This window comes from Pseudochaenichthys georgianus, unplaced genomic scaffold (genome assembly GCF_902827115.2).
Source record: "Pseudochaenichthys georgianus unplaced genomic scaffold, fPseGeo1.2 scaffold_1440_arrow_ctg1, whole genome shotgun sequence".
NCBI classification, from domain to species: Eukaryota; Metazoa; Chordata; class Actinopteri; order Perciformes; family Channichthyidae; genus Pseudochaenichthys; species Pseudochaenichthys georgianus.
This window is the reverse complement of record NW_027262298.1, coordinates 13,213-34,439: the sequence shown is the minus strand read 5'-3', so window position 1 is coordinate 34,439 and position 21,227 is coordinate 13,213. Positions and strand designations below refer to the sequence as shown.

The 21,227-nt window shown below is 39.0% G+C and overlaps 1 protein-coding gene across 1 annotated transcript; it reads left to right on the top strand.

Annotated features, from left to right (window-relative positions):
• Window positions 1-92: 92 nt before the first annotated feature.
• On the top strand, window positions 93-20,134 carry LOC117441058 (voltage-dependent calcium channel subunit alpha-2/delta-4-like; the record flags this gene model as incomplete). The annotated part of the gene is made up of 15 exons (XM_034077256.1): window positions 93-226; window positions 3,949-4,026; window positions 5,499-5,579; window positions 5,919-5,993; window positions 6,104-6,190; window positions 7,452-7,523; window positions 9,166-9,227; window positions 11,303-11,370; window positions 11,887-11,932; window positions 16,263-16,360; window positions 16,442-16,532; window positions 16,769-16,861; window positions 18,431-18,552; window positions 19,974-20,042; window positions 20,115-20,134. Coding segments are annotated over 15 exons (1,196 nt in total), but the record flags the coding sequence as incomplete, so codon positions are not given.
• Window positions 20,135-21,227: the final 1,093 nt, after the last annotated feature.

Genomic DNA, 21,227 nt, shown 5'->3' with positions numbered 1-21,227 from the left:
AATAAAAAAGTAGTTCAAAATGTGCTCCACATGGGTCAATTACAGCATAAAAACCTCTTGTATGTATAAGGTAAAGTGTGTGTGTGTCTCAGGTTACTACACACACATCTCCACGCTGGCGGACGTGCAGGAGAACGTGATGGAGTATCTACACGTCCTCAGCCGACCAATGGTCATCAACCACGACCATGACATCATCTGGACCGAGGCCTACATGGACTCTGTGGTGAGAGCAGCCGGCCTATCGGAGAGCTCCGAGCAGCTCGTCGTTATTTCAAACATCTGATTCATGATTTAAGCATCTTAAAATCATTTCTGCATTTTCATTTTGGCTGTACTACTCCGTTTAGCATGGATGGATTTCTGGATGAGGCACAGGCACAAATGCTCATGAAACAAAATACAAAGAAAGGCAAAAGAGACACAAACGACTACAAAAACAGACAAAATGGCCAAAAAACAGCTGAAAAAAAGACCAAAACAGACTACCAAGATTAACATACGAAGATGTATGTAAACAGCAAAGCAACAAAAAGACTGGGAAACAAAGACACAAAAACAACGATCAAAACACTACAAATAGAAAAATAAAATAGAGCCGGATGCAATATGAGCACAAAAAGACTACAGCGACATTTTAAAAGTCAGCAAAGAAACTAAATACCACAGCATTTTTCAAAAGACAACAAAAGAAGATGACAAAGACTACAAACAAGGCTGTAAAAATGAGAAAAATGACAACAAAAACACTGCAACACTGGAAAATAGGACTAAAATAAGGCTAGAAAAGAAAGAAAGGACTACAAAAACACTAGAAAATGAAGAAAGGACTACAAAAAGACAAGAAAATGAAGAAAGGACTACAAAAAGACTAGAAAAGGAAGGAAGGACTAGAAAAAGACTAGAAAAGGAAGAAAGAACTAGAAAAAGACAACAAAAGGAAGAAAGGACTAGAAAAAGACTAGAAAAGGAAGAAAGGACTACACAAAGACTAGAAAAGGAAGAAAGGACTACAAAAAGACTAGAAAAGGAATAAAGGACCACAAAGAGACTAGTAAATGAATAAAAGACTACAAAAAGACTAGAAAAGGAATAAAGGACTACAAAAGACAACAAAAGGAAGAAAGGACTACAAAAAGAAAAGGAAGGAAGGACTACAAAAGACTAGAAAAGGAAGAAAGGACTACAAAAAGACAACAAAAGGAAGAAAGACTACAAAAAGTATGAAAAGGAAGAAAGCACTACAAAAAGACTAGAAAAGGAAGAAAGGACTACAAAAAGACTAGTAAATGAATAAAAGACTACAAAAGACTAGAAAAGGAAGAAAGGACTGCAAAAAGACTAGAAAAGGAAGAAAATACTACAAAAAGACAAGAAAATGAAGAAAGCACTACAAAAAGACTAGAAAAGGAAGAAAGGACTACACAAAGACTAGAAAAGGAAGAAAGGACTACAAAAAGACTAGTACATGAATAAAGGACTAAAAAAGACTAGTAAATGAAAAAATTACTACAAAAAGAAAAGAAAAGGAAGAAGGACTACAAAAAGACTGAAAGGACTACAAAAAGACTGAAAGGACTACAAAAAGACTGAAAAGACTACAAAAAGACTATAAAAGGAAGAAATTACTACAAAAAGACTAGAAAAGGAAGAAAGCACTACAAAAAGACTAGAAAAGGAAGAAAGGACTACAAAAAGACTAGAAAATGAAGAAAAGACTACAAAAAGACTATAAAAGGAAGAAAGGACTACAAAAAGACTAGAAAAGGAAGAAAGGACTACAAAAAGACTAGAAAAGGAAGAAAGGACTACAAAAAGACAAGAAAATGAAGAAAGCACTACAAAAAGACTAGAAAAGGAAGAAAGGACTACAAAAAGACAAGAAAAGGAAGAAAGCACTACAAAAAGACTAGAAAAGGAAGAAAGGACTACAAAAAGACTAGAAAATGAAGAAAGGACTACAAAAAGACAAGAAAAGGAAGAAAGGACTGCAAAAAGACTAGAAAAGGAAGAAAGGACTACAAAAAGACTAGAAAAGGAAGAAAGGACTACAAAAAGACTAGAAAAGGAAGAAAGGACTACAAAAATACTAAAAAATGAAGAAAGGACTACAAAAAGACTAGAAAAGAAAGAAAAGACTACAAAAATACTAAAAAATGAAGAAAGGACTACAAAAATACTAGAAAAGGACGAAAGGGCTACAAAAATAGCAGAACAAAAAAGAAAGCACTACAAAAAGACTGCAAAGAGAAAGAAACCTATGGCCTTCTGTCCCATAATTCATCCATGCCTTTATCTCCACATACTGTACATTCATCATCATCATCATCCTCATCATCATCGTCACTTCATCTTCATCTTTCTGCTTCCTCCCTGTGTTTCCGATCATTTTCCCATGATCCTCTTGGCCTCCATCTCTCCGGCAGCTTCCCAACACCATGGAGGTAAAAAAAGACGTAGAAGAAGAAGTTGTAGTTTTAGATTCAACATGTAGAACAGGACGGTTTTAACCAATCACAACAGAGCCAGCCAGCCAACCAATTAGAGCAGACTGGGCTCTGGTTTCAGACAGAGGGTGAAAAGAGGTGTTGCAGCACAGGCAGTATGAGAAAAATAAAGAGCTTTTTGAACATTAAAGCATGGAGACATGTAGAGACACTACATACTGATATACACCTGAACATCAGCAGGAGAGGACTCTTTAAAGTAGAGACACTACATACTGATATACACCTGAACATCAGCAGGAGAGGACTCTTTAAAGTAGAGACACTAGATACTGATATACACCTGAACATCAGCAGGAGAGGACTCTTTAAAGTAGAGACTCTACATACTGATATACACCTGAACATCAGCAGGAGAGGACTCTTTAAAGTAGAGACACTACATACTGATATACACCTGAACATCAGCAGGAGAGGACTCTTTAAAGTAGAGACTCTACATACTGATATACACCTGAACATCAGCAGGAGAGGACTCTTTAAAGTAGAGACACTACATACTGATATACACCTGAACATCAGCAGGAGAGGACTCTTTAAAGTAGAGACACTACATACTGATATACACCTGAACATCAGCAGGAGAGGACTCTTTAAAGTAGAGACTCTACATACTGATATACACCTGAACATCAGCAGGAGAGGACTCTTTAAAGTAGAGACACTACATACTGATATACACCTGAACATCAGCAGGAGAGGACTCTTTAAAGTAGAGACACTACATACTGATATACACCTGAACATCAGCAGGAGAGGACTCTTTAAAGTAGAGACACTACATACTAATATACACCTGAACATCAGCAGGAGAGGACTCTTTAAAGTAGAGACTCTACATACTGATATACACCTGAACATCAGCAGGAGAGGACTCTTTAAAGTACGTAGAATATGTCCTATTCATGTAAACGGTCAATATCAGGTAAGACAAAACGTTATTTTTAGTGTAAATGTAGACGTTGCCCAAAGACAGAGGTAAATACAGACAATAATCCTCTCTACACTTTTGTTGCTGTACTTTTACCATAAGGGTGTTTTTAATGTACAAAGAACCGCAGTTGTCCTACATCGCCCCCTGGTGTTTGGCCTTAGAGCTGCACTCTTTAAAGCTGCACAGACTGTCACAATAAACACAGCATTATATTAAAGTAAGAGAACTCTTAGCTAGTCCCAATACGGGGCCGTGTGCAGCGGTACAGCCGCAAAGAGACAACGAGAGGAGGAGACGAAGTGCAAGATATTATAAATAAGTTAACAGTAGAAACAATCATGTTTTACAAAGATCACATTAAAAAATAGGAATATTCAAAGGAAAATAGAGACTTTTAACATCTGATGAAAAAGGCATCAGTTCTTTCCACTGCTTCCACCATTTAAATGTAATTATTTATGTGTTTTATTGTTTTGTTTATTCACTGTGCGTTGTTTTGTCTCTCAGCTGTTCACCACTAAAGCTCAGAGTCTGCTGATGATGACGTCTGTGGCCATGCCCGTCTTCAGCAAGAAGAAGGAAACGGTCCGTGGAAGCTCTTTTTTATCCTTCTGATAATGATCATTTAAACTTTTAAAAACTGCACACTTAAGGTAAATGAGAAAAGCAAGAGGCTTTTATCCAGAAGGTTTACCCAGTCATTATGAACTCATCTAACAGAAAACAAAGATCGGAACGGGTGCAAAACAACACATTCATTCGTGGAATATTTGGAAAAAATATATATATATATATATATAATATATAAGAAAGATATTTTGATTTGATTTGATTTATTTTGAAAAACAATAATACAAAACATAATAATAATTATGAAACAAGAGAATTATGATACTTTACAAACTTAAATAAAATTGATAAAGAAAAATATGATTGACTTTCAATTTATATATAAACAATTATATCATATTATAAATAATTGTATTATATTATACATAGACAAATATAATACTGTATGAAGCGTGAACAGTAAATTAATGTTTGTTTGGGGCCTTTTGGGTTTTGTTAAAAAACTCTCACTCGTCACCGGCTGAGCTTCAATATCAGGATCCATGTAATTATTATCCTCTCAAGAATGGAAGTCAAAACAAAAAAAGAGAATTTGTTGAATTTTTCTCAAAATTCTGACTTTTTCAAAAAATCTCAAAATTCTGACTTTCTTTCTTTTTTCCCTTTTTTTTAATTCTGACTTTTTCTCAAAAATCTGAACTTTTCAAAAATCTAAAGATTCGGACTTTTTCTCAAAAATCTGTATTTTTCTATAAAAAATGCAAAATTCTGTCTTTTTAAAAAAATCTCAAAATGTGGACTTTTTTTATACTCTGACTTTCTTTCAAAATGCTGACTTTTTTTTTTAGATTCTGAGGTTTTAAAAAAAACTCTGAATTGTCTCTTAAAATCCTGACTTTTTCTCCAAATTCTAAAAATTCGGACTTTTTCTCAAAAATCTGTATTTTTCTATAAAAAATGCAAAATTCTGTCTTTTTAAAAAAATCTCAAAATGTGGACTTTTTTTATACTCTGACTTTCTTTCAAAATGCTGACTTTTTTTTTTAGATTCTGAGGTTTTAAAAAAAACTCTGAATTGTCTCTTAAAATCCTGACTTTTTCTCCAAATTCTAAAAATTCGGACTTTTTCTCAAAAATCTGTATTTTTCTATAAAGAAAATGCAAAATTCAGACTTTTTAAAAAAAAATCGCAAAATTCTGACTTTTTCTCCAAATCATTTTTTTTAAATGAGCATGCTTGATGTCTCTCTCCACAGAGGCTGAGTCATCATGTTAATCACAGAGCTATCATCTGCCTCAAGCAGTCCTGATGCTCTTCCAGGTCATCACACATCCTGTCATGTTCACAGCTGCAGTTGGGACACCTTAGTTAGCATGCTGCTCTCAGGTTGAAGGAGGACACTCAGGATTCTCCTACAGGTTTATCTAACACACATCTGATAGCACAGTAAATAAAGAGTGTGTTGTTGTTGTTGTTGTGTGTGCAGCTGTCTCACGGCATCCTGCTGGGCGTGGTCGGCACAGACATCCCTCTGATGGAGGTGATGAGGCTCGCCCCCAGATACATGGTGAGATCACTTCTTACTCCGCTTCCTGTTGTTATCCACACCTAGGGATCACTTTTCACAATAAAAGCCGACAGAATCACCTCTATTTCAAAATAAAAGCTGAAAACATGCCTTTTGTTACGTCCATTTCACAATAAAGCGTTCCTTAGGAAACCGTCCATTTCATAATAAAAGCTTAAAACATGTCTTTAACTTTCTTCCATCTCACAATAGAACGTACTGCTTACTTTCATTTCACAATAAAAGCTTGCACCATTCATTTAGCTTCCGACCCTTTCACAATAAAGGTCAAGGACATTAACATTTACTGAGCATCCTTATATCCTTCCTCTTCCTCAGCTGGGTCCTCACGGCTACGCCTTCCTCATCACCAACAACGGCTACATCCTGGCTCACCCTGACCTCCGACCTCTGGTGAGTTAAACACGACCTCTGATTTAAGAAAGTATTTTAAGCTGATTTTCTGAAGGGTTATTGACGTGTATAGTTTTCCTAAAGACGGTAATAAATGTCTCTGTCCGCAGTATAAAGACGGGAAGAAGCTGAAGCCGAAGCCCAACTACAACAGTGTGGACATGTCCGAGGTGGAGTGGGAGGACACAGAGGAGACGGTGAACACCAGCACAATACAAATATATAACTATGTTGGAATGAAACCCTTCAGGTAGTCGTGTTTTACTCTGAAGGCCGGACACGCCAAGCCCAGTGGGGCCGTCGGTGGGCGTCAGGCCGACGATGAGCGTCGACACGCCCTACTCAGATCGGTGTGCCCCGCACCGTCGTGTCTTTTCAGACGGGCCGACACCTTTTCGGCCGAAAACCCGCCGTCTCCACATGTCAAATCGGTTGGCAGTCGGCCGAAGGCAGTCGGCTAAAGAAATCCCTCTGATTGGCTGTGCAGCTAGCGAATGAGAAGCGAAACGGAAGTGAGGGACCCAAAGAAACTATTAAGAAGGCGAATGTGAGATTCCATTTTCCTCCAGCTCTCGGCAGGTTCGGGAAAGCCCGTGAGCTTCTCGCTGTAGAGGGACATGGAACGTTGTTTCTTTCTCTTTGTCTGTTCTTCTTCTCTCGGTTATCACGCAGTCTGTCTTCCGGTTTTTGCCTCTTTTGAATGACGAATACACACTACCGCCGCCTGCTGGTAAGGAGAGGTATTGCCACTCACGCATGCGCAGTTCGTACGTGCTTCTTGGCCGTCGGCTGAAGTCTTTGCGGTGGGTTCCAGTGCGACACATGGCCGAGACGCAACAGTCGGGGTCCGCCTGTGTCCTTAAGTCGTAAGGGCCGTAAGAGGAGGGAACGGGACGGCATATTAAAGCCAGAAAAAAGAAATATCCAGGCGCTCAGGGAAGGGGAGTATGTGAGAGATAAAGTGAGATAAAAAATACAAATTCACGAGGAAAAAACTCGGATATTTTTTCGTAGATTAAAGAAGATTAATTCCAATAAAAAAACTCGTGAAAAAACATAAACTTAAAAAGGGTTAATTCATAAAAAAGATTATGAATTGGTTGGAATTGTTCGCACATGTCAAAATATGCATTTGCAGAAAAACACTGTCGCGAAACGGCGTGTTTTTACGAGACTCAGACGGCAACGTACGAAAATAAATGGCAGGGCAAACGTTAAATATTCTCTGAGATAAAAAAGTATTAATTGTTTTTTGCAAAGTGGTTTCTTAAACAAACATAAATAGTACTTTAGTGAGTGTTACGACTTGTGAACTCACAAAATCTATTTCAGAAGTTTCAGTTCTTTCTCTGGATATTACCACCTCCCCTTCATCTGTACTTTTAAAAAAGAAATGTACCCAAAATGTCCCTTATTTGTTATTTTAGATCTGACTTTGTGTGTCCCCTTGTTCTGCAGCTGAGGACGGCGATGGTGAGAGGAGAGACGGGCAGCATGCGGCTGAGCGTCAGAGCCTCCGTGGACAAAGCGGTGAGGAAAGAATTCTCTGCTTTTAGGAGACAGTTCATTCTAGTTCATCTCTTATGAAATACTTTTACTTTAATATATCCTGTTTGTATAAATAACCATTCTATCTTTTTAGAAAAATGTATTTTTATTACATTTATTTCTTTGATTGATATTTACTAATTAATTAAGGAAATATTATTATCTTAATAATAATAAATTTATTTCGTGAGCGCTTTTACAGGAGCTCAAAGTCGCTTTACAGAGATAGTGAAAAGAGAAGAACAACTAATACATATAGTTAAAGTAACATTAAAATCAAGCCATGCAACAACAAAGATTGAAGAGGTGGGTTTTATTTATAATTATATATATATTTATTTATTATTATTATTATTATTATTTAATTTTAACCTACATTTTTACCTTACCTCTTTTATTTTTTATTATATTCTTAAATTGTGTAACCGACCGTCACGTTAACAATTTCCCCCTGAGATGAATAAAGTATTTTCATTCTGATTCTATCTTAATTCAAAGACAGTATATTTATGAATTTAATTAGTAATATAGTTAAATTCCATCGCCGCTCATTAATACATCATTTAGACCAGGGGTGTCAAACTCAATTTCATCGCGGGCCACATCAGCATTATGGTTGCACTCAAAGGGCCGGTTGTAACTTTAAGACTATATAAAAAGACATATATAAATATTGAATATATATAAAATAATGTGTTATATTACATAGTTGCCTCTGCATTGGATTATTATCAGATAGGGTAATAACTTCATAATTAACTACATCTGAAAGCAGAAGTCTAGGGCGAATAATTGCAAGTCTCTTCAGTGAGAATATCACAAAATGATTTAAAAAGAAAAGCCACATTCTGGAAAAACAAAAAAAGTAACATTTTGAAAACAAAATCTATTTATGAGAAAAAAAGGCATATTTTGCCAAAAGTCAAATTTGAGATGCATTGTGGGACATGTAGTGTATGGGCAACGTGCTTCTGTAAAGTAGCATGTACACATATTATATTCTTTGCAAGCTCTTGTGGGGCCACAGAAAATGAAGTCGCGGGCCAGATTTGGCCCCCGGGCCTTGAGTTTGACCTGATTTAGACTTTATAGTTTATTAAATGATATGAGCGCACCTGCAGTTCCCCTCCAGGTCAATAGGTGGCGGTAATGCTTTGTTAATGATTCTGCTTATTTCCTGATTGGTCTTCATGTGATGAGAAGCAGTTATTATAAACACCACTGATTTATGTTTTAAACAATGTCTCTTACATCACACCAGAGGGAGAAGCTAACAGAGGCTAACATTAGCATCATGACTTTAATAAAATACACACTAGAGGGAGAAGCTAACAGAGGCTAACATTAGCATCATGACTTTAATAAAATACACACCAGAGGGAGAAGCTAACAGAGGCTAACATTAGCATCATGACTTTAATAAAATACACACCAGAGGGAGAAGCTAACAGAGGCTAACATTAGCATCATGACTTTAATAAAATACACACCAGAGGGAGAAGCTAACAGAGGCTAACATTAGCATCATGACTTTAATAAAATGCTAAAAGACAGATGCAGATCCTGCTGTATACTTATGTTATATGTATTATATTATGATCATACTTTCCTCCTCGTCCAACAGAAACGTCCTCTGTACCTCGTCAACGATTACTTCTACACAAACATCGATGAAACTCCTTTCAGGTGAATCTGCTGTTGGAGCTTGTGTTGAGTTTAATGATCGATACCTGAACCTGCTCATTTCAAGGATGTTTCAAAGTGTGGTTGTATATCAGGTACTTCTCATATGTACAGTAGATATTTGGAGTACCAGCAGGAAGCTGATCAATGAACTGCTGTGGATGTATTTTAAAATCTATATCAGTTTCATTATATGATATAATAAGAATATTGTCACAGTTATACCTTTCTATCAGACAACCTTTTCTCACTTTTCTTAAGTACAATATCTGAGTACTTCTACTTTTACTTAAGCACAAGATCTGGGTACTTCTACTTTTACTCAAGAACAAGATCTGAGTACTTCTACTTTTACTCAAGTACAAGATCTGAGTACTTCTACTTTTACTTAAGCACAAGATCTGAGTACTTCTATTTTTACTCAAGCACAAGATCTGAGTACTTCTACTTTTACTCGAGTACAAGATCTGAGTACTTCTACTTTTACTCAAGAACAAGATCTGAGTACTTCTACTTTTACTCGAGTACAAGATCTGAGTACTTCTACTTTTACTCAAGAACAAGATCTGAGTACTTCTACTTTTACTCAAGTACAAGATCTGAGTACTTCTACTTTTACTCAAGTACAAGATCTGAGTACTTCTACTTTTACTCAAATACAAGATCTGAGTACTTCTACTTTACTCAAGTACAAGACCTGTGTACTTCTACTTTTACTCGAGTACAAGATCTGAGTACTTCTACTTTACTCAAGTACAAGATCTGAGTACTTCTACTTTACTCAAGTACAAGACCTGAGTACTTCTACTTTTAATCGAGTACAAGATCTGAGTACTTCTACTTTACTCAAGTACAAGATCTGAGTCCTTCTACTTTTACTCAAGCACAAGATCTGTGTACTTCTACTTTTACTCAAGCACAAGATCTGAGTACTTCTACTTTTACTCGAGTACAAGATCGGAGTACTTCTACTCTTACTCGAGTACATGATCTGAGTACTTCTACTTTTACTCGAGTACAAGATCTGAGTACTTCTACTTTTACTCGAGTACAAGATCTGAGTACTTCTACTTTTACTCGAGTACAAGATCTGAGTACTTCTACTTTTACTCGAGTTCATGATCTGAGTACTTCTACTTTTACTCAAGAACAAGATCTGAGTACTTCTACTTTTACTCGAGTTCATGATCTGAGTACTTCTACTTTTACTCAAGTACAAGACCTGAGTACTTCTACTTTTACTCAAGAACAAGATCTGAGTACTTCTACTTTTACTCGAGTACAAGATCTGAGTACTTCTACTTTTACTCAAGAACAAGATCGGAGTACTTCTACTTTTACTCAAGTACAATATCTGAGTACTTCTACTTTTACTCGAGTACATGATCTGAGTACTTCTACTTTTACTCGAGTACATGATCTGAGTAAGTTTTACTTGTCCACAGTGACCATTGCATGTATAAAAATATGTGTAATGTGTATCTGTAAAGCGCTTTGAGCACTGGAAAAGCACTATAATAAATGTAAGGAATTATTATTATTATTACTCAAGTACAAGATCTGAGTACTTCTACTTTTACTCAAGCACAAGATCTGAGTACTTTTCCTCGAGTACAAGATCTGTGTACTTCTACTTTTCCTCGAGTACAAGATCTGTGTACTTCTACTTTTACTCGAGTGCAAGATCTGTGTACTTCTACTTTTACTCGAGTACAAGATCTGTGTACTTCTACTTTTACTCGAGTACAAGATCTGTGTACTTCTACTTTTACTCGAGTACAAGATCTGTGTACTTCTACTTTTACTCGAGTACAAGACCTGAGTACTTCTACTTTTACTCGAGTACAGGATCTGTGTACTTCTACTTTTACTCGAGTACAAGATCTGAGTACTTCTACTTTTACTCAAGCACAAGACCTGAGTACTTCTACTTTTACTCGAGTACAAGATCTGTGTACTTCTACTTTTACTCGAGTATAAGATCTGTGTACATACACTCACTTGCACATGTGTGACTTCGCCACTAGATGGCGTCGTTCTCTCACAATTAAAATGTAGACGTTTCTTTGTCTCTGCAGTTTCTCCATGGTGCTGACGGGAGGTAACGGGAAGCTGATGTATTTTGGAAATGTGTCTGTGGAGGAAGGTAGGAAAACACACACACACACACACACACACACACGCTATTTTACCCATTTGTAGCCTGGCACTAAAGCTTATTTAATGGCAAATAACAACGCGGTAGATTTTGTGAATAACAATCAACTATTGTTTATATAGTTTAAACATGTATATTTTCTACTCTCTTGTTTATTTCTAGTCTTTTTAATTGTTATTGTGCAATGCCTTGTCTTTTTATGCTGCTGCAACACCAACATTTCCCAAGTTGGGGTCAATAAAGTACTTCTTATCTTATCTTAAATAGCCCAATATCACAAACACACATGAATAGTCTCAGTCTTACGACATACCTCATGTTGGAAAAATGTTTGACGATAAAGTTTAAACCTTTGAATCTGAGTAGAAACCGGATGAAATTCATGACTTTTCCTTTCATGCATTTAAAAAATAACTTCCTACCCAGAGGATGTACATCACATGTCCTCTAAAGGAAGTCAGTATTAAAATATAACTGACGTATTGTTTGTGTTTTTCTCTGCAGGACTGCACGACCTGACCTCCCCCGACCTCAGCATCGCCTCCGAGTGGTACGTCTGAAACTCATGATTACTACAGGACGTTATTTAATTATTATTAAATGCATTATTAAAACAAATCTAAATAAATACAAAATTAATAATAATATCTACATTTTATTCTAGAATCTATAAATGCATTATTTTAACTTTTGTATAATTGTATTTTTTTAACAGGATGAGTGAGGGTATAATTACATTACACTATTACAAGATTTCATGACACCAATAAATTAATTGCCAACCAAATGTTACTTAAATGAGATAGTACCAATTAATACTTCATCCCCACTCGTTTTTCAAAACAAAGAAACACTGAAAGCCCAAAATAAACATCAACAAAACTTTGTGTACATTGAATTATAAATGCATTAATTTAACTTATTACGGTACATGGTTTAGTGGTTCCCAAACTCTTTCTGTCAGTCAGTAAAAAAAAAAGTCGGGCCACCCCAACACAAATAGTCAGGCTCAGTGGCGGCGCCAGAGACTTCTTTTGGGGGTGCTGTGGGGCTGCTTGACGTTTCATAGAGGGTGCTCAGACATTTAGGGTTTCCCATTGATGTCCCGGGCGCTACAGAGGAATGTTCTACTGCAACAATCCCCACGCAGATACAGTGTGACTGTTACAACGAAGGCTCGATAATCAGCTCGCGGCATATAGGTGTAAGCAGGGGTAAAGTGCTGTTTTTACAGGTGGTGTGTGGACCTCACATCGGGGGGTCCGGGGGCATGCTCCCCCGGGAAGACTTTTAAATATTGAAGTTAAAGCATCAATCTGGTGCACTTTGAGAGCAACATGAGAGATCTATGGATACCTCTCTCAACACCAGATGAAACAGAAACAGATTTACTTTTTCTTTATGGATATTTTACAAATCACCCTTTTAAACTTTATTCTTGTTTTAATGTCATATAGTATTTCATACCTGTTTTTCATTTATTCTCTTATTTTTTTATATCTATAATGATCATATAAATGTGTGCCTCGGAAATAATTGTTTACATTAATGGTGACCAAAGCGTTTGAGACCCACTGAGATAACACTGAGAGAGTCCTTTAGCTCACGGAGCCTCTCAGTCTGACTGGAGAGGACTCTCCTCCACTATGTTGTTGAAACAACTCCTTATATCCGTTAGCGTAGCTCGCTAGCACCAGAAGCTAACAACAACGATCTCCGGTACCGGTGCGCTCTCTCTCGCGCACACAAAATGGCTCGTTCCACACACACACACACACACACACACACACACACACAGAGCCGAGCTTTAATGAAACACAGAGACCCGGACGTAATAGTACTGCATCATATTATTGTCGAATCAATAATTTTTCAAATTATGATTTTTTTTTTTTTTTTAATCTTTTTTTTTTGTTGTAATAACCATTTTTCCTTCTGGTCTCTCGCTGTCATACCAGTGGTCGCCCCACACGTTGGGAACCACTGGTTGAATACTCTATTCTGATTGGTCAATTCAGAACACGTGACACGTTGTTAATCAATCAATCAATCAATGTTTATTTATAGCCCAATATCACAAATGTTACATTTGTCTCAGTGGTCTTCAGTGTGTACAGAATATCAGTATGACAATACGACACCCTCTGTCCTTAGACCCTCTGTCCTCAGACCCTCTGTCCTCAGACCCTCTGTCCTCAGACCCTCTGTCCTTAGACCCTCTGTCCTCAGACCCTCTGTCCTCAGACCCTCTGTCCTCAGACCCTCTGTCCTTAGACCTTCTGTCCTTAGACCCTCTGTCCTTAGACCCTCACATCGTACAAGGAAAAACTTCCGAAGAAAACCCAGTTTAAGGGAAAATGGGAGAAACCTCAGGAGAGCAGCAGAGGAGGGATCCCTCTCCCAGGACGGACAGACTGCAATAGATGCCGTGTGGAAATTGAAAAGATAATACATTTACAACATAGGTAGTCCAGTACAGAAGAACAGAAGAAGCTGAAACTCTCAGATGTAGTCACTGTGGGGGAATTCAGGTCCCTCTTAGAGGACAGAGAACACGACACCATTGGTCGATGTGAGTGCTCGTATATCCTGAAATCGTTTTAAATGTTGCCAGTTTTTGAATGATTTTAATAGTTTCTTTTACTTCGCATATTGACTGGCTAAAGTGCCATTTTATTTGTGTTTTACAGCTGTATTTGTCTGCCTGTCAAGTCTGTGTTGTATCTGTTGTAACTTCGTACATGCTGCCCCTCTTGGCCAGGTCGCTCTTGGAAAAGAGATTTTAATCTCAATGAGTCTTTTACCTGGTTAAATAAAGGATATATTGTGACAGACAGGTCGCTGTCAAGGACGTATTGACCGAAGTCCGGTCGATTGAACTGTATACAGTTTGGCCGACAAGACAAGAAAACAGCGGAGAAGTAACGGGGCAGAAACCCTCCTTTTTGCGCAGCGGTCCAGACATAGACATCAAACGGCGACACATATTCAGTGTGCAGTTACTTTGGCATTAGGGCGGGGATATCTAGATACTTTCCAAGGTTTGACATAATGAATTGAGCTACTTTTAAAGCAAGCAGCGATGTTTTCAAATCTGTAATCAAAGAGGTCCTCAAAAACGCTATCGAAGCCGTTCCTGATGTTGCTATGTAGTTCAAACGGTAACAACGGACTACTTTTCTTAGCGGATGCATGTCAATTTAAATCAATACAAAAAAAATCGAAATCTATAAAAAGCATTTCAGTTAATATTGGGAGTCATGTCGTTACTTTGTTGAGAATGTGGCCGTGTACTAAGCGGGATAAAGTGCAGCGACGCGGTCATTATGAAGAACACCCTTCAGGCTGATCAGGAGCCCGACGCGTAATGACCGGCTCGCTGCACATTATCCCTTACCTAACTTATTCCACCCATATAACTTTATATATAGCTTTCAAAAATGTTCCGCTGCATAAAAATGATGTCTTAACAAATTAATCACAAAGCAAATTTAGTCTACAAATATTTTCCTTTTTTATTCGTTACTTACAAAATCAAAATATTCCATTAATAATTTCAGAATTAATTACATCTAAATAATCTACCATTTATTATAGAAACTATAAACTTAAAAAAAGTTAATAAATGCATTATTTACTATTTTTATATATACTGATACTAATAGACACAAACGTGGTTAAAATCAATTATTACATGCTTTAACTTAAAGGGGACCTATCATGCGAAATGCACTTTGTGATGTCTTTTCTACATCAACATGTGTCCCCGGTCTGTCCCCGATGTGTCCCCGGTGTGTCCCCGGTGTGTCCCCGGTGTGTCCCCGGTGTGTCGGGGAACTCACGGAGCGTCAGGAAATAACCCTCTCTCTTTTCCTCCGTACCCACATCTCTAAAGACGGGGAACAACGGAGCTGATCCAAATTTGCGTCCGATATGACGTGACATCTGAAATGTGGACCCACGGGCCAATCAGAAACGTTGCCATCAGAAACAATGCCCGACTGTTTTGGACGTAATGTGGTCGGTGTTTACATTAGCATGCTAACACTCAGAGCTAACCTGTGCTGGAGAGCATGTGTGTGAAGAAGCAGGAAGTAGAAAGGAACTCACCTCGTGGTGTAACCGGCAAGAGAGAAAGCCTTTGAGCTCCATGCTGTTTCAGAGCCTTGATGATCCATGATATGGAGTTTCATCACGGCAGCATTTAGTTTAGACGGTAGCTGCCGGGTCCCGCATGAGCTCCGCCCCCTCCTCTTTAAAGCTTTATATATAGCTTTTAATATTTTAGTGCTGCATAAAAATGATGTCTAAACAAATTAATCACAAAACAAATGTAGTCTACAAATATTTTCCTTTTTTATTCGTTACTTACAAAATCAAAATAATCTATTTATAATTTCAGACATTATCACATTTAAATAATCTACAATTTATTGTAGAATTGATAAATGCATTATTTTAACTAATAGCCCCAAATAACCATAAAGAAACCTTGTTAAATATATTGTAACATCTACAAGAGAATGCGCACGATAGTCAAACATCCGAGCTGAAAAAAACTTGGTTGAAATCAATTATTAATTTAATTTCAATTATTTGACCAAAATCAAGTACAAAACAAATGTTGTGATGTCATAACGATGTTTTGGCTTGAGTAACCATTAGCCAATCAGCAACAAGCTAACTCCCACCCCCCTTATTTTCATCTAAAGTAACAGCCAGAGAATCAGCACTTTGGAAACAGGGCTGAAACAGAGGGGATTATGGGTAATGCTGCAATGATCTGTTTGGTGTTTCAGCCAATCAGAGACAGGCTCTGGATATATCTGGACACTGTGATAGGAGACCTTTAATATATGTAATGATTCCTCTCCTCTCAGGACGTACTGTGTGACGGACATCGACCCGAGCTACATGAAGTTCTCTCAGCTTCAGGCGGCCATCCGGTACCTTCTGGGGCTCGAGCCGGATATGGAGTGTACGAAACTCTCAGTGCAATCATTTCTCTCCTTCCCATGAGTTACATGTTTATCATATTGCTGTTGTGTTACCTGTGCAGGTGACGAGTTGTTGCTGCAGCACGTTCTGTTCGACGCGGTGGTGACGGCGCCGATGGAAGCGTACTGGAACGCTCTGATGCTCAACGACAAGTGAGACTTTATTTTATTAACAGGGAGGGCAAAAGTACACACATCCTTTACTCAAGTAGAAGTACAGATACTCGTGTTTAAAAATACTTTGGTAAAAGTAGAAGTACTGACTAAAGTTCTTTACTCAAGTAAAAGTAAAGAAGTATGGGCTTCGAGAATGTACTTAAGTAAAAAGTACCCATAACTAACTGTTTTAAAGAGTACCTGACTCCCCCTTTGAACTCTGTGATCTTCAGGGTGGAGCCGGGCGTGGAGACGGCGTTCCTCGGGACTCGCTCCGGCCTTTTGAGGCTCACAAGATACGCCGGAGTGGAGAGCAGGGTGGCAAAGTAAGACCCGTTAGAAAATATATCTGACATTTACTGTGGTGTACCATTTAACTTTCACTCAGAGGTTTCGGTGTTGGACCCTGAAGGCAGCATCTCCCTGGTCCAACGTTTAGTTCAGCAGGATAATCTCCACATGTTAACACCACTTTATTGTTTCTGAAGTAAAAAGCTAATGTTGGGCTATAAAGGAACTACAGCACGGTCACATGACTTCATGTCTCCACCGCTAAGCTAAAGGAGGCTAATGTTGGGCTATAAAGGAACTACAGCACGGTCACATGACTTCACGTCACCACCGCTAAGCTAAAGGTGGCTAATGTTGGGCTATAAAGGAACTACAGCACGGTCACATGACTTCACGTCACCTCCGCTAAGCTAAAGGTGGCTAATGTTGGGCTATAAAGGAACTACAGCACGGTCACATGACTTCACGTCACCACCGCTAAGCTAAAGGTGGCTAATGTTGGGCTATAAGGAACTACAGCACGGTCACATGACTTCACGTCACCACAGCTAAGCTAAAGGAGGCTAATGTTGGGCTATAAAGGAACTACAGCACGGTCACATGACTTCACGTCACCACCGCTAAGCTAAAGGCGGCTAATGTTGGGCTATAAAGGAACTACAGCACGGTCACATGACTTCACGTCACCACCGCTAAGCTAAAGGAGGCTAATGTTGGGCTATAAAGGAACTACAGCACGGTCACATGACTTCACGTCACCACAGCTAAGCTAAAGGAGGCTAATGTTGGGCTATAAAGGAACTACAGCACGGTCACATGACTTCACGTCACCACCGCTAAGCTAAAGGCGGCTAATGTTGGGCTATAAAGGAACTACAGCACGGTCACATGACTTCACGTCACCACCGCTAAGCTAAAGGTGGCTAATGTTGGGCTATAAAGGAACTAAAGCACGGTCACATGACTTCACGTCACCACCGCTAAGCTAAAGGTGGCTAATGTTGGGCTATAAAGGAACTACAGCACGGTCACATGACTTCACGTCACCACCGCTAAGCTAAAGGTGGCTAATGTTGGGCTATAAAGGAACTACAGCACGGTCACATGACTTCACGTCACCACCGCTAAGCTAAAGGCGGCTAATGTTGGGCTATAAAGGAACTACAGCGCGGTCACATGACTTCACGTAACCACCGCTAAGCTAAAGGTGGCTAATGTTGGGCTATAAAGGAACTACAGCACGGTCACATGACTTCACGTCACCACCGCTAAGCTAAAGGTGGCTAATGTTGGGCTATAAAGGAACTACAGCACGGTCACATGACTTCATGTCTCCACCGCTAAGCTAAAGGAGGCTAATGTTGGGCTATAAAGGAACTACAGCACGGTCACATGACTTCACGTCACCACCGCTAAGCTAAAGGTGGCTAATGTTGGGCTATAAAGGAACTACAGCACGGTCACAGGACCTTGAAGTTAATTTTAATTCAGACTGGAGCTACGTATTTACTTAGACACACCACATGCTTGTATCCTTCTGTCACTTACCAGACCAGGACTATTGATTGTGTCTTTGTGTATGTTTTCTGAACTCCCCCTGACAGGAAGTTTCTGACGGCAGCTGATAAAGCCAACCTGTTCACCATGGATCACTTCCCGCTGTGGTACCGGCTCGCCGTGGAAAACGCTCCCGGAAGCTTCTACTATTACCCAGTCAACGACAAAGGTGCACCATCTCATAATCAGCAGTGGAAGAAGTATTCAGATACTTTACTTCAGTGATAGTACCAATACATTACTGTCAAAATGAAATGGACCAATCTGCACAATGACTACTTTTACTTTTGTTACTTTAACTATATTTTGATGAGAATACTTTTCTACTTTTATTTGAGTAACATTTTGAATGCAGGACTTTTACTGGAATAGAGTATTCCTACACTCTGGTACTTCTACTTTTACTCAAGAACAAGATCTGAGTACTTCTACTTTTACTCAAGTACATGATCTGAATACTTCTACTTTTACTCAAGTACAAGATCTGAGTACTTCTACTTTTACTCAAGTACATGATCTGAGTACTTCTACTTTTACTCAAGTACAAGATCAGAGTACTTCTACTTTTACTCAAGTACATGATCTGAGTACTTCTACTTTTTCTCAAGTACAAGATCTGAGTACTTCTACTTTGACTAAGTACTAGATCTGAGTACTTCTACTTTTACTCAAGTACAAGATCTGAGTACTTCTACTTTTACTCAAGTACAAGATCTGAGTACTTCTACTTTTACTCAAGTACAATATCTGACTACTTCTACTTTTACTCAAGTACTAGATCTGAGTACTTCTACTTTTACTCAAGTACAAGATCTGAGTACTTCTATTTTTACTCAAGTACAAGATCTGAGTACTTCTACTTTTACTCAAGTACAATATCTGAGTACTTCTACTTTTACTCAAGTGCTAGATCTGAATACTTATACTTTTACTCAGGTACTAGATCTGAGTACTTCTACTTTTACTCAAGTACAAGATCTGAGTACTTATACTTTTACTCAAGTGCAAGATCTGAATACTTATACTTTTACTCAAGTACTAGATCTGAGTACTTCTACTTTTACTCAAGTACAAGATCTGAGTACTTATACTTTTACTCAAGTGCAAGATCTGAGTACTTATACTTTTACTCAAGTACAACATCTGAGTACTTATACTTTTACTCAAGTACAACATCTGAGTACTTGTACTTTTACTCAAGTACAAGATCTAAGTACTTCTACTTTTACTCAAGTACAAGATCTAAGTACTTCTACTTTTACTCAAGTACAAGATCTGAGTACTTCTACAATTTACTCAAGTACAAGATCTGAGTACTTCTACTTTCACTCAAGTACAATATCTGAGTACTTCTACTTTTACTCAAGTACATGATCTGAATACTTCTCCCACCTCTCTTCTTCATGTCATACAGAGTTAGTCCACTAGTTTCACTTTGTAGAGAAGAAGTAGCGAAAGCTGTTATACTTGGAGTGCATGAGAAGTATAAAGCAGCATTACATGGAAATAGTCAAGTATCTCAAACATGTTACTTAAGTACTTGATCAAATGTACTTAGTTAATTCCCACCTCTGCTCATTATATACTCAGGAGTGAAATACGTGATCGCGGTGACGTCAGCGACCATTTCCTCCGAAGGGAAGACGGCCATAGCTGCAGGTACGTCTCTATTTAATCATTATGTTAACGCTGTGAGGTGTATCTTGTTCGTGGGGTGTCATGGAAACACAGAAGCCCTGAGGGGCAAGTGAGAGGTTTGTGTGTGTCCTGGGTATCAGTTAGGTGTACGTAAACTAGAAAGCTGGAAATCAAAATCCAGCGTCCTTATCAACAGCAGCCTGGCAACCGGTTGCATTCAGGTTATTATGAAGCGTCACTGATGTGTGATCCGGTTACTGAAGGCTGTCCTCCACAGAGTCTGTATTAATAGTTGATGGACCAGCAGGGTCCGGAGAGAAGTCCTTGATTAAGTGATCTGAGTCTCAGGGGGCTCGTCCCTCGTTGGGAGGTTGGAGTCTGTCAGGTCCTCAAGGGTTTCTAAGGACCTGAGAAGAATAGAGAACACAGGGTTGTTGGAGCGAAACTCCGTCTGGAGGGAACACACACGAGAGGAAGGGAAACCCTAACAAGCAGAAGAGGCGCTCTCTAAACCGAAATATGGCTGATGTCTGGAAACACATTTTCATGACAGGATGTTGTTGAAATGATCGGGTTGTTTCGCTCACGGTACGTCCACACAGCAGCTTTACGGTACGTCCACACCGCAGCTTTACGGTACGTCCACACAGCAGCTTTACGGTACGTCCACACAGCAGCTTCACGGTACGTCCACACAGCAGCTTTACGGTACGTCCACACAGCAGCTTTACGGTACGTCCACACAGCAGCTTTACGGTACGTCCACACAGCAGCTTTACGGTACGTCCACACAGCAGCTTTATGGTACGTCCACACAGCAGCTTTATGGTACGTCCACACAGCAGCTTTATGGTACGTCCACACAGCAGCTTTACGGTACGTCCACACAGCAGCTTTACGGTACGTCCACACAGCAGCTTTACGGTACGTCCACACAGCAGCTTTACGGTACGTCCACACAGCAGCTTTACGGTACGTCCACACAGCAGCTTTACGGTACGTCCACACAGCAGCTTTACGGTACGTCCACACAGCAGCTTTACGGTACGTCCACACAGCAGCTTTACGGTACGTCCACACAGCAGCTTTACGGTACGTCCGCACAGCAGCTTTACGGTACGTCCACACAGCAGCTTTACGGTACGTCCACACAGCAGCTTTACGGTACGTCCACACAGCAGCTTTACGGTACGTCCACACCGCAGC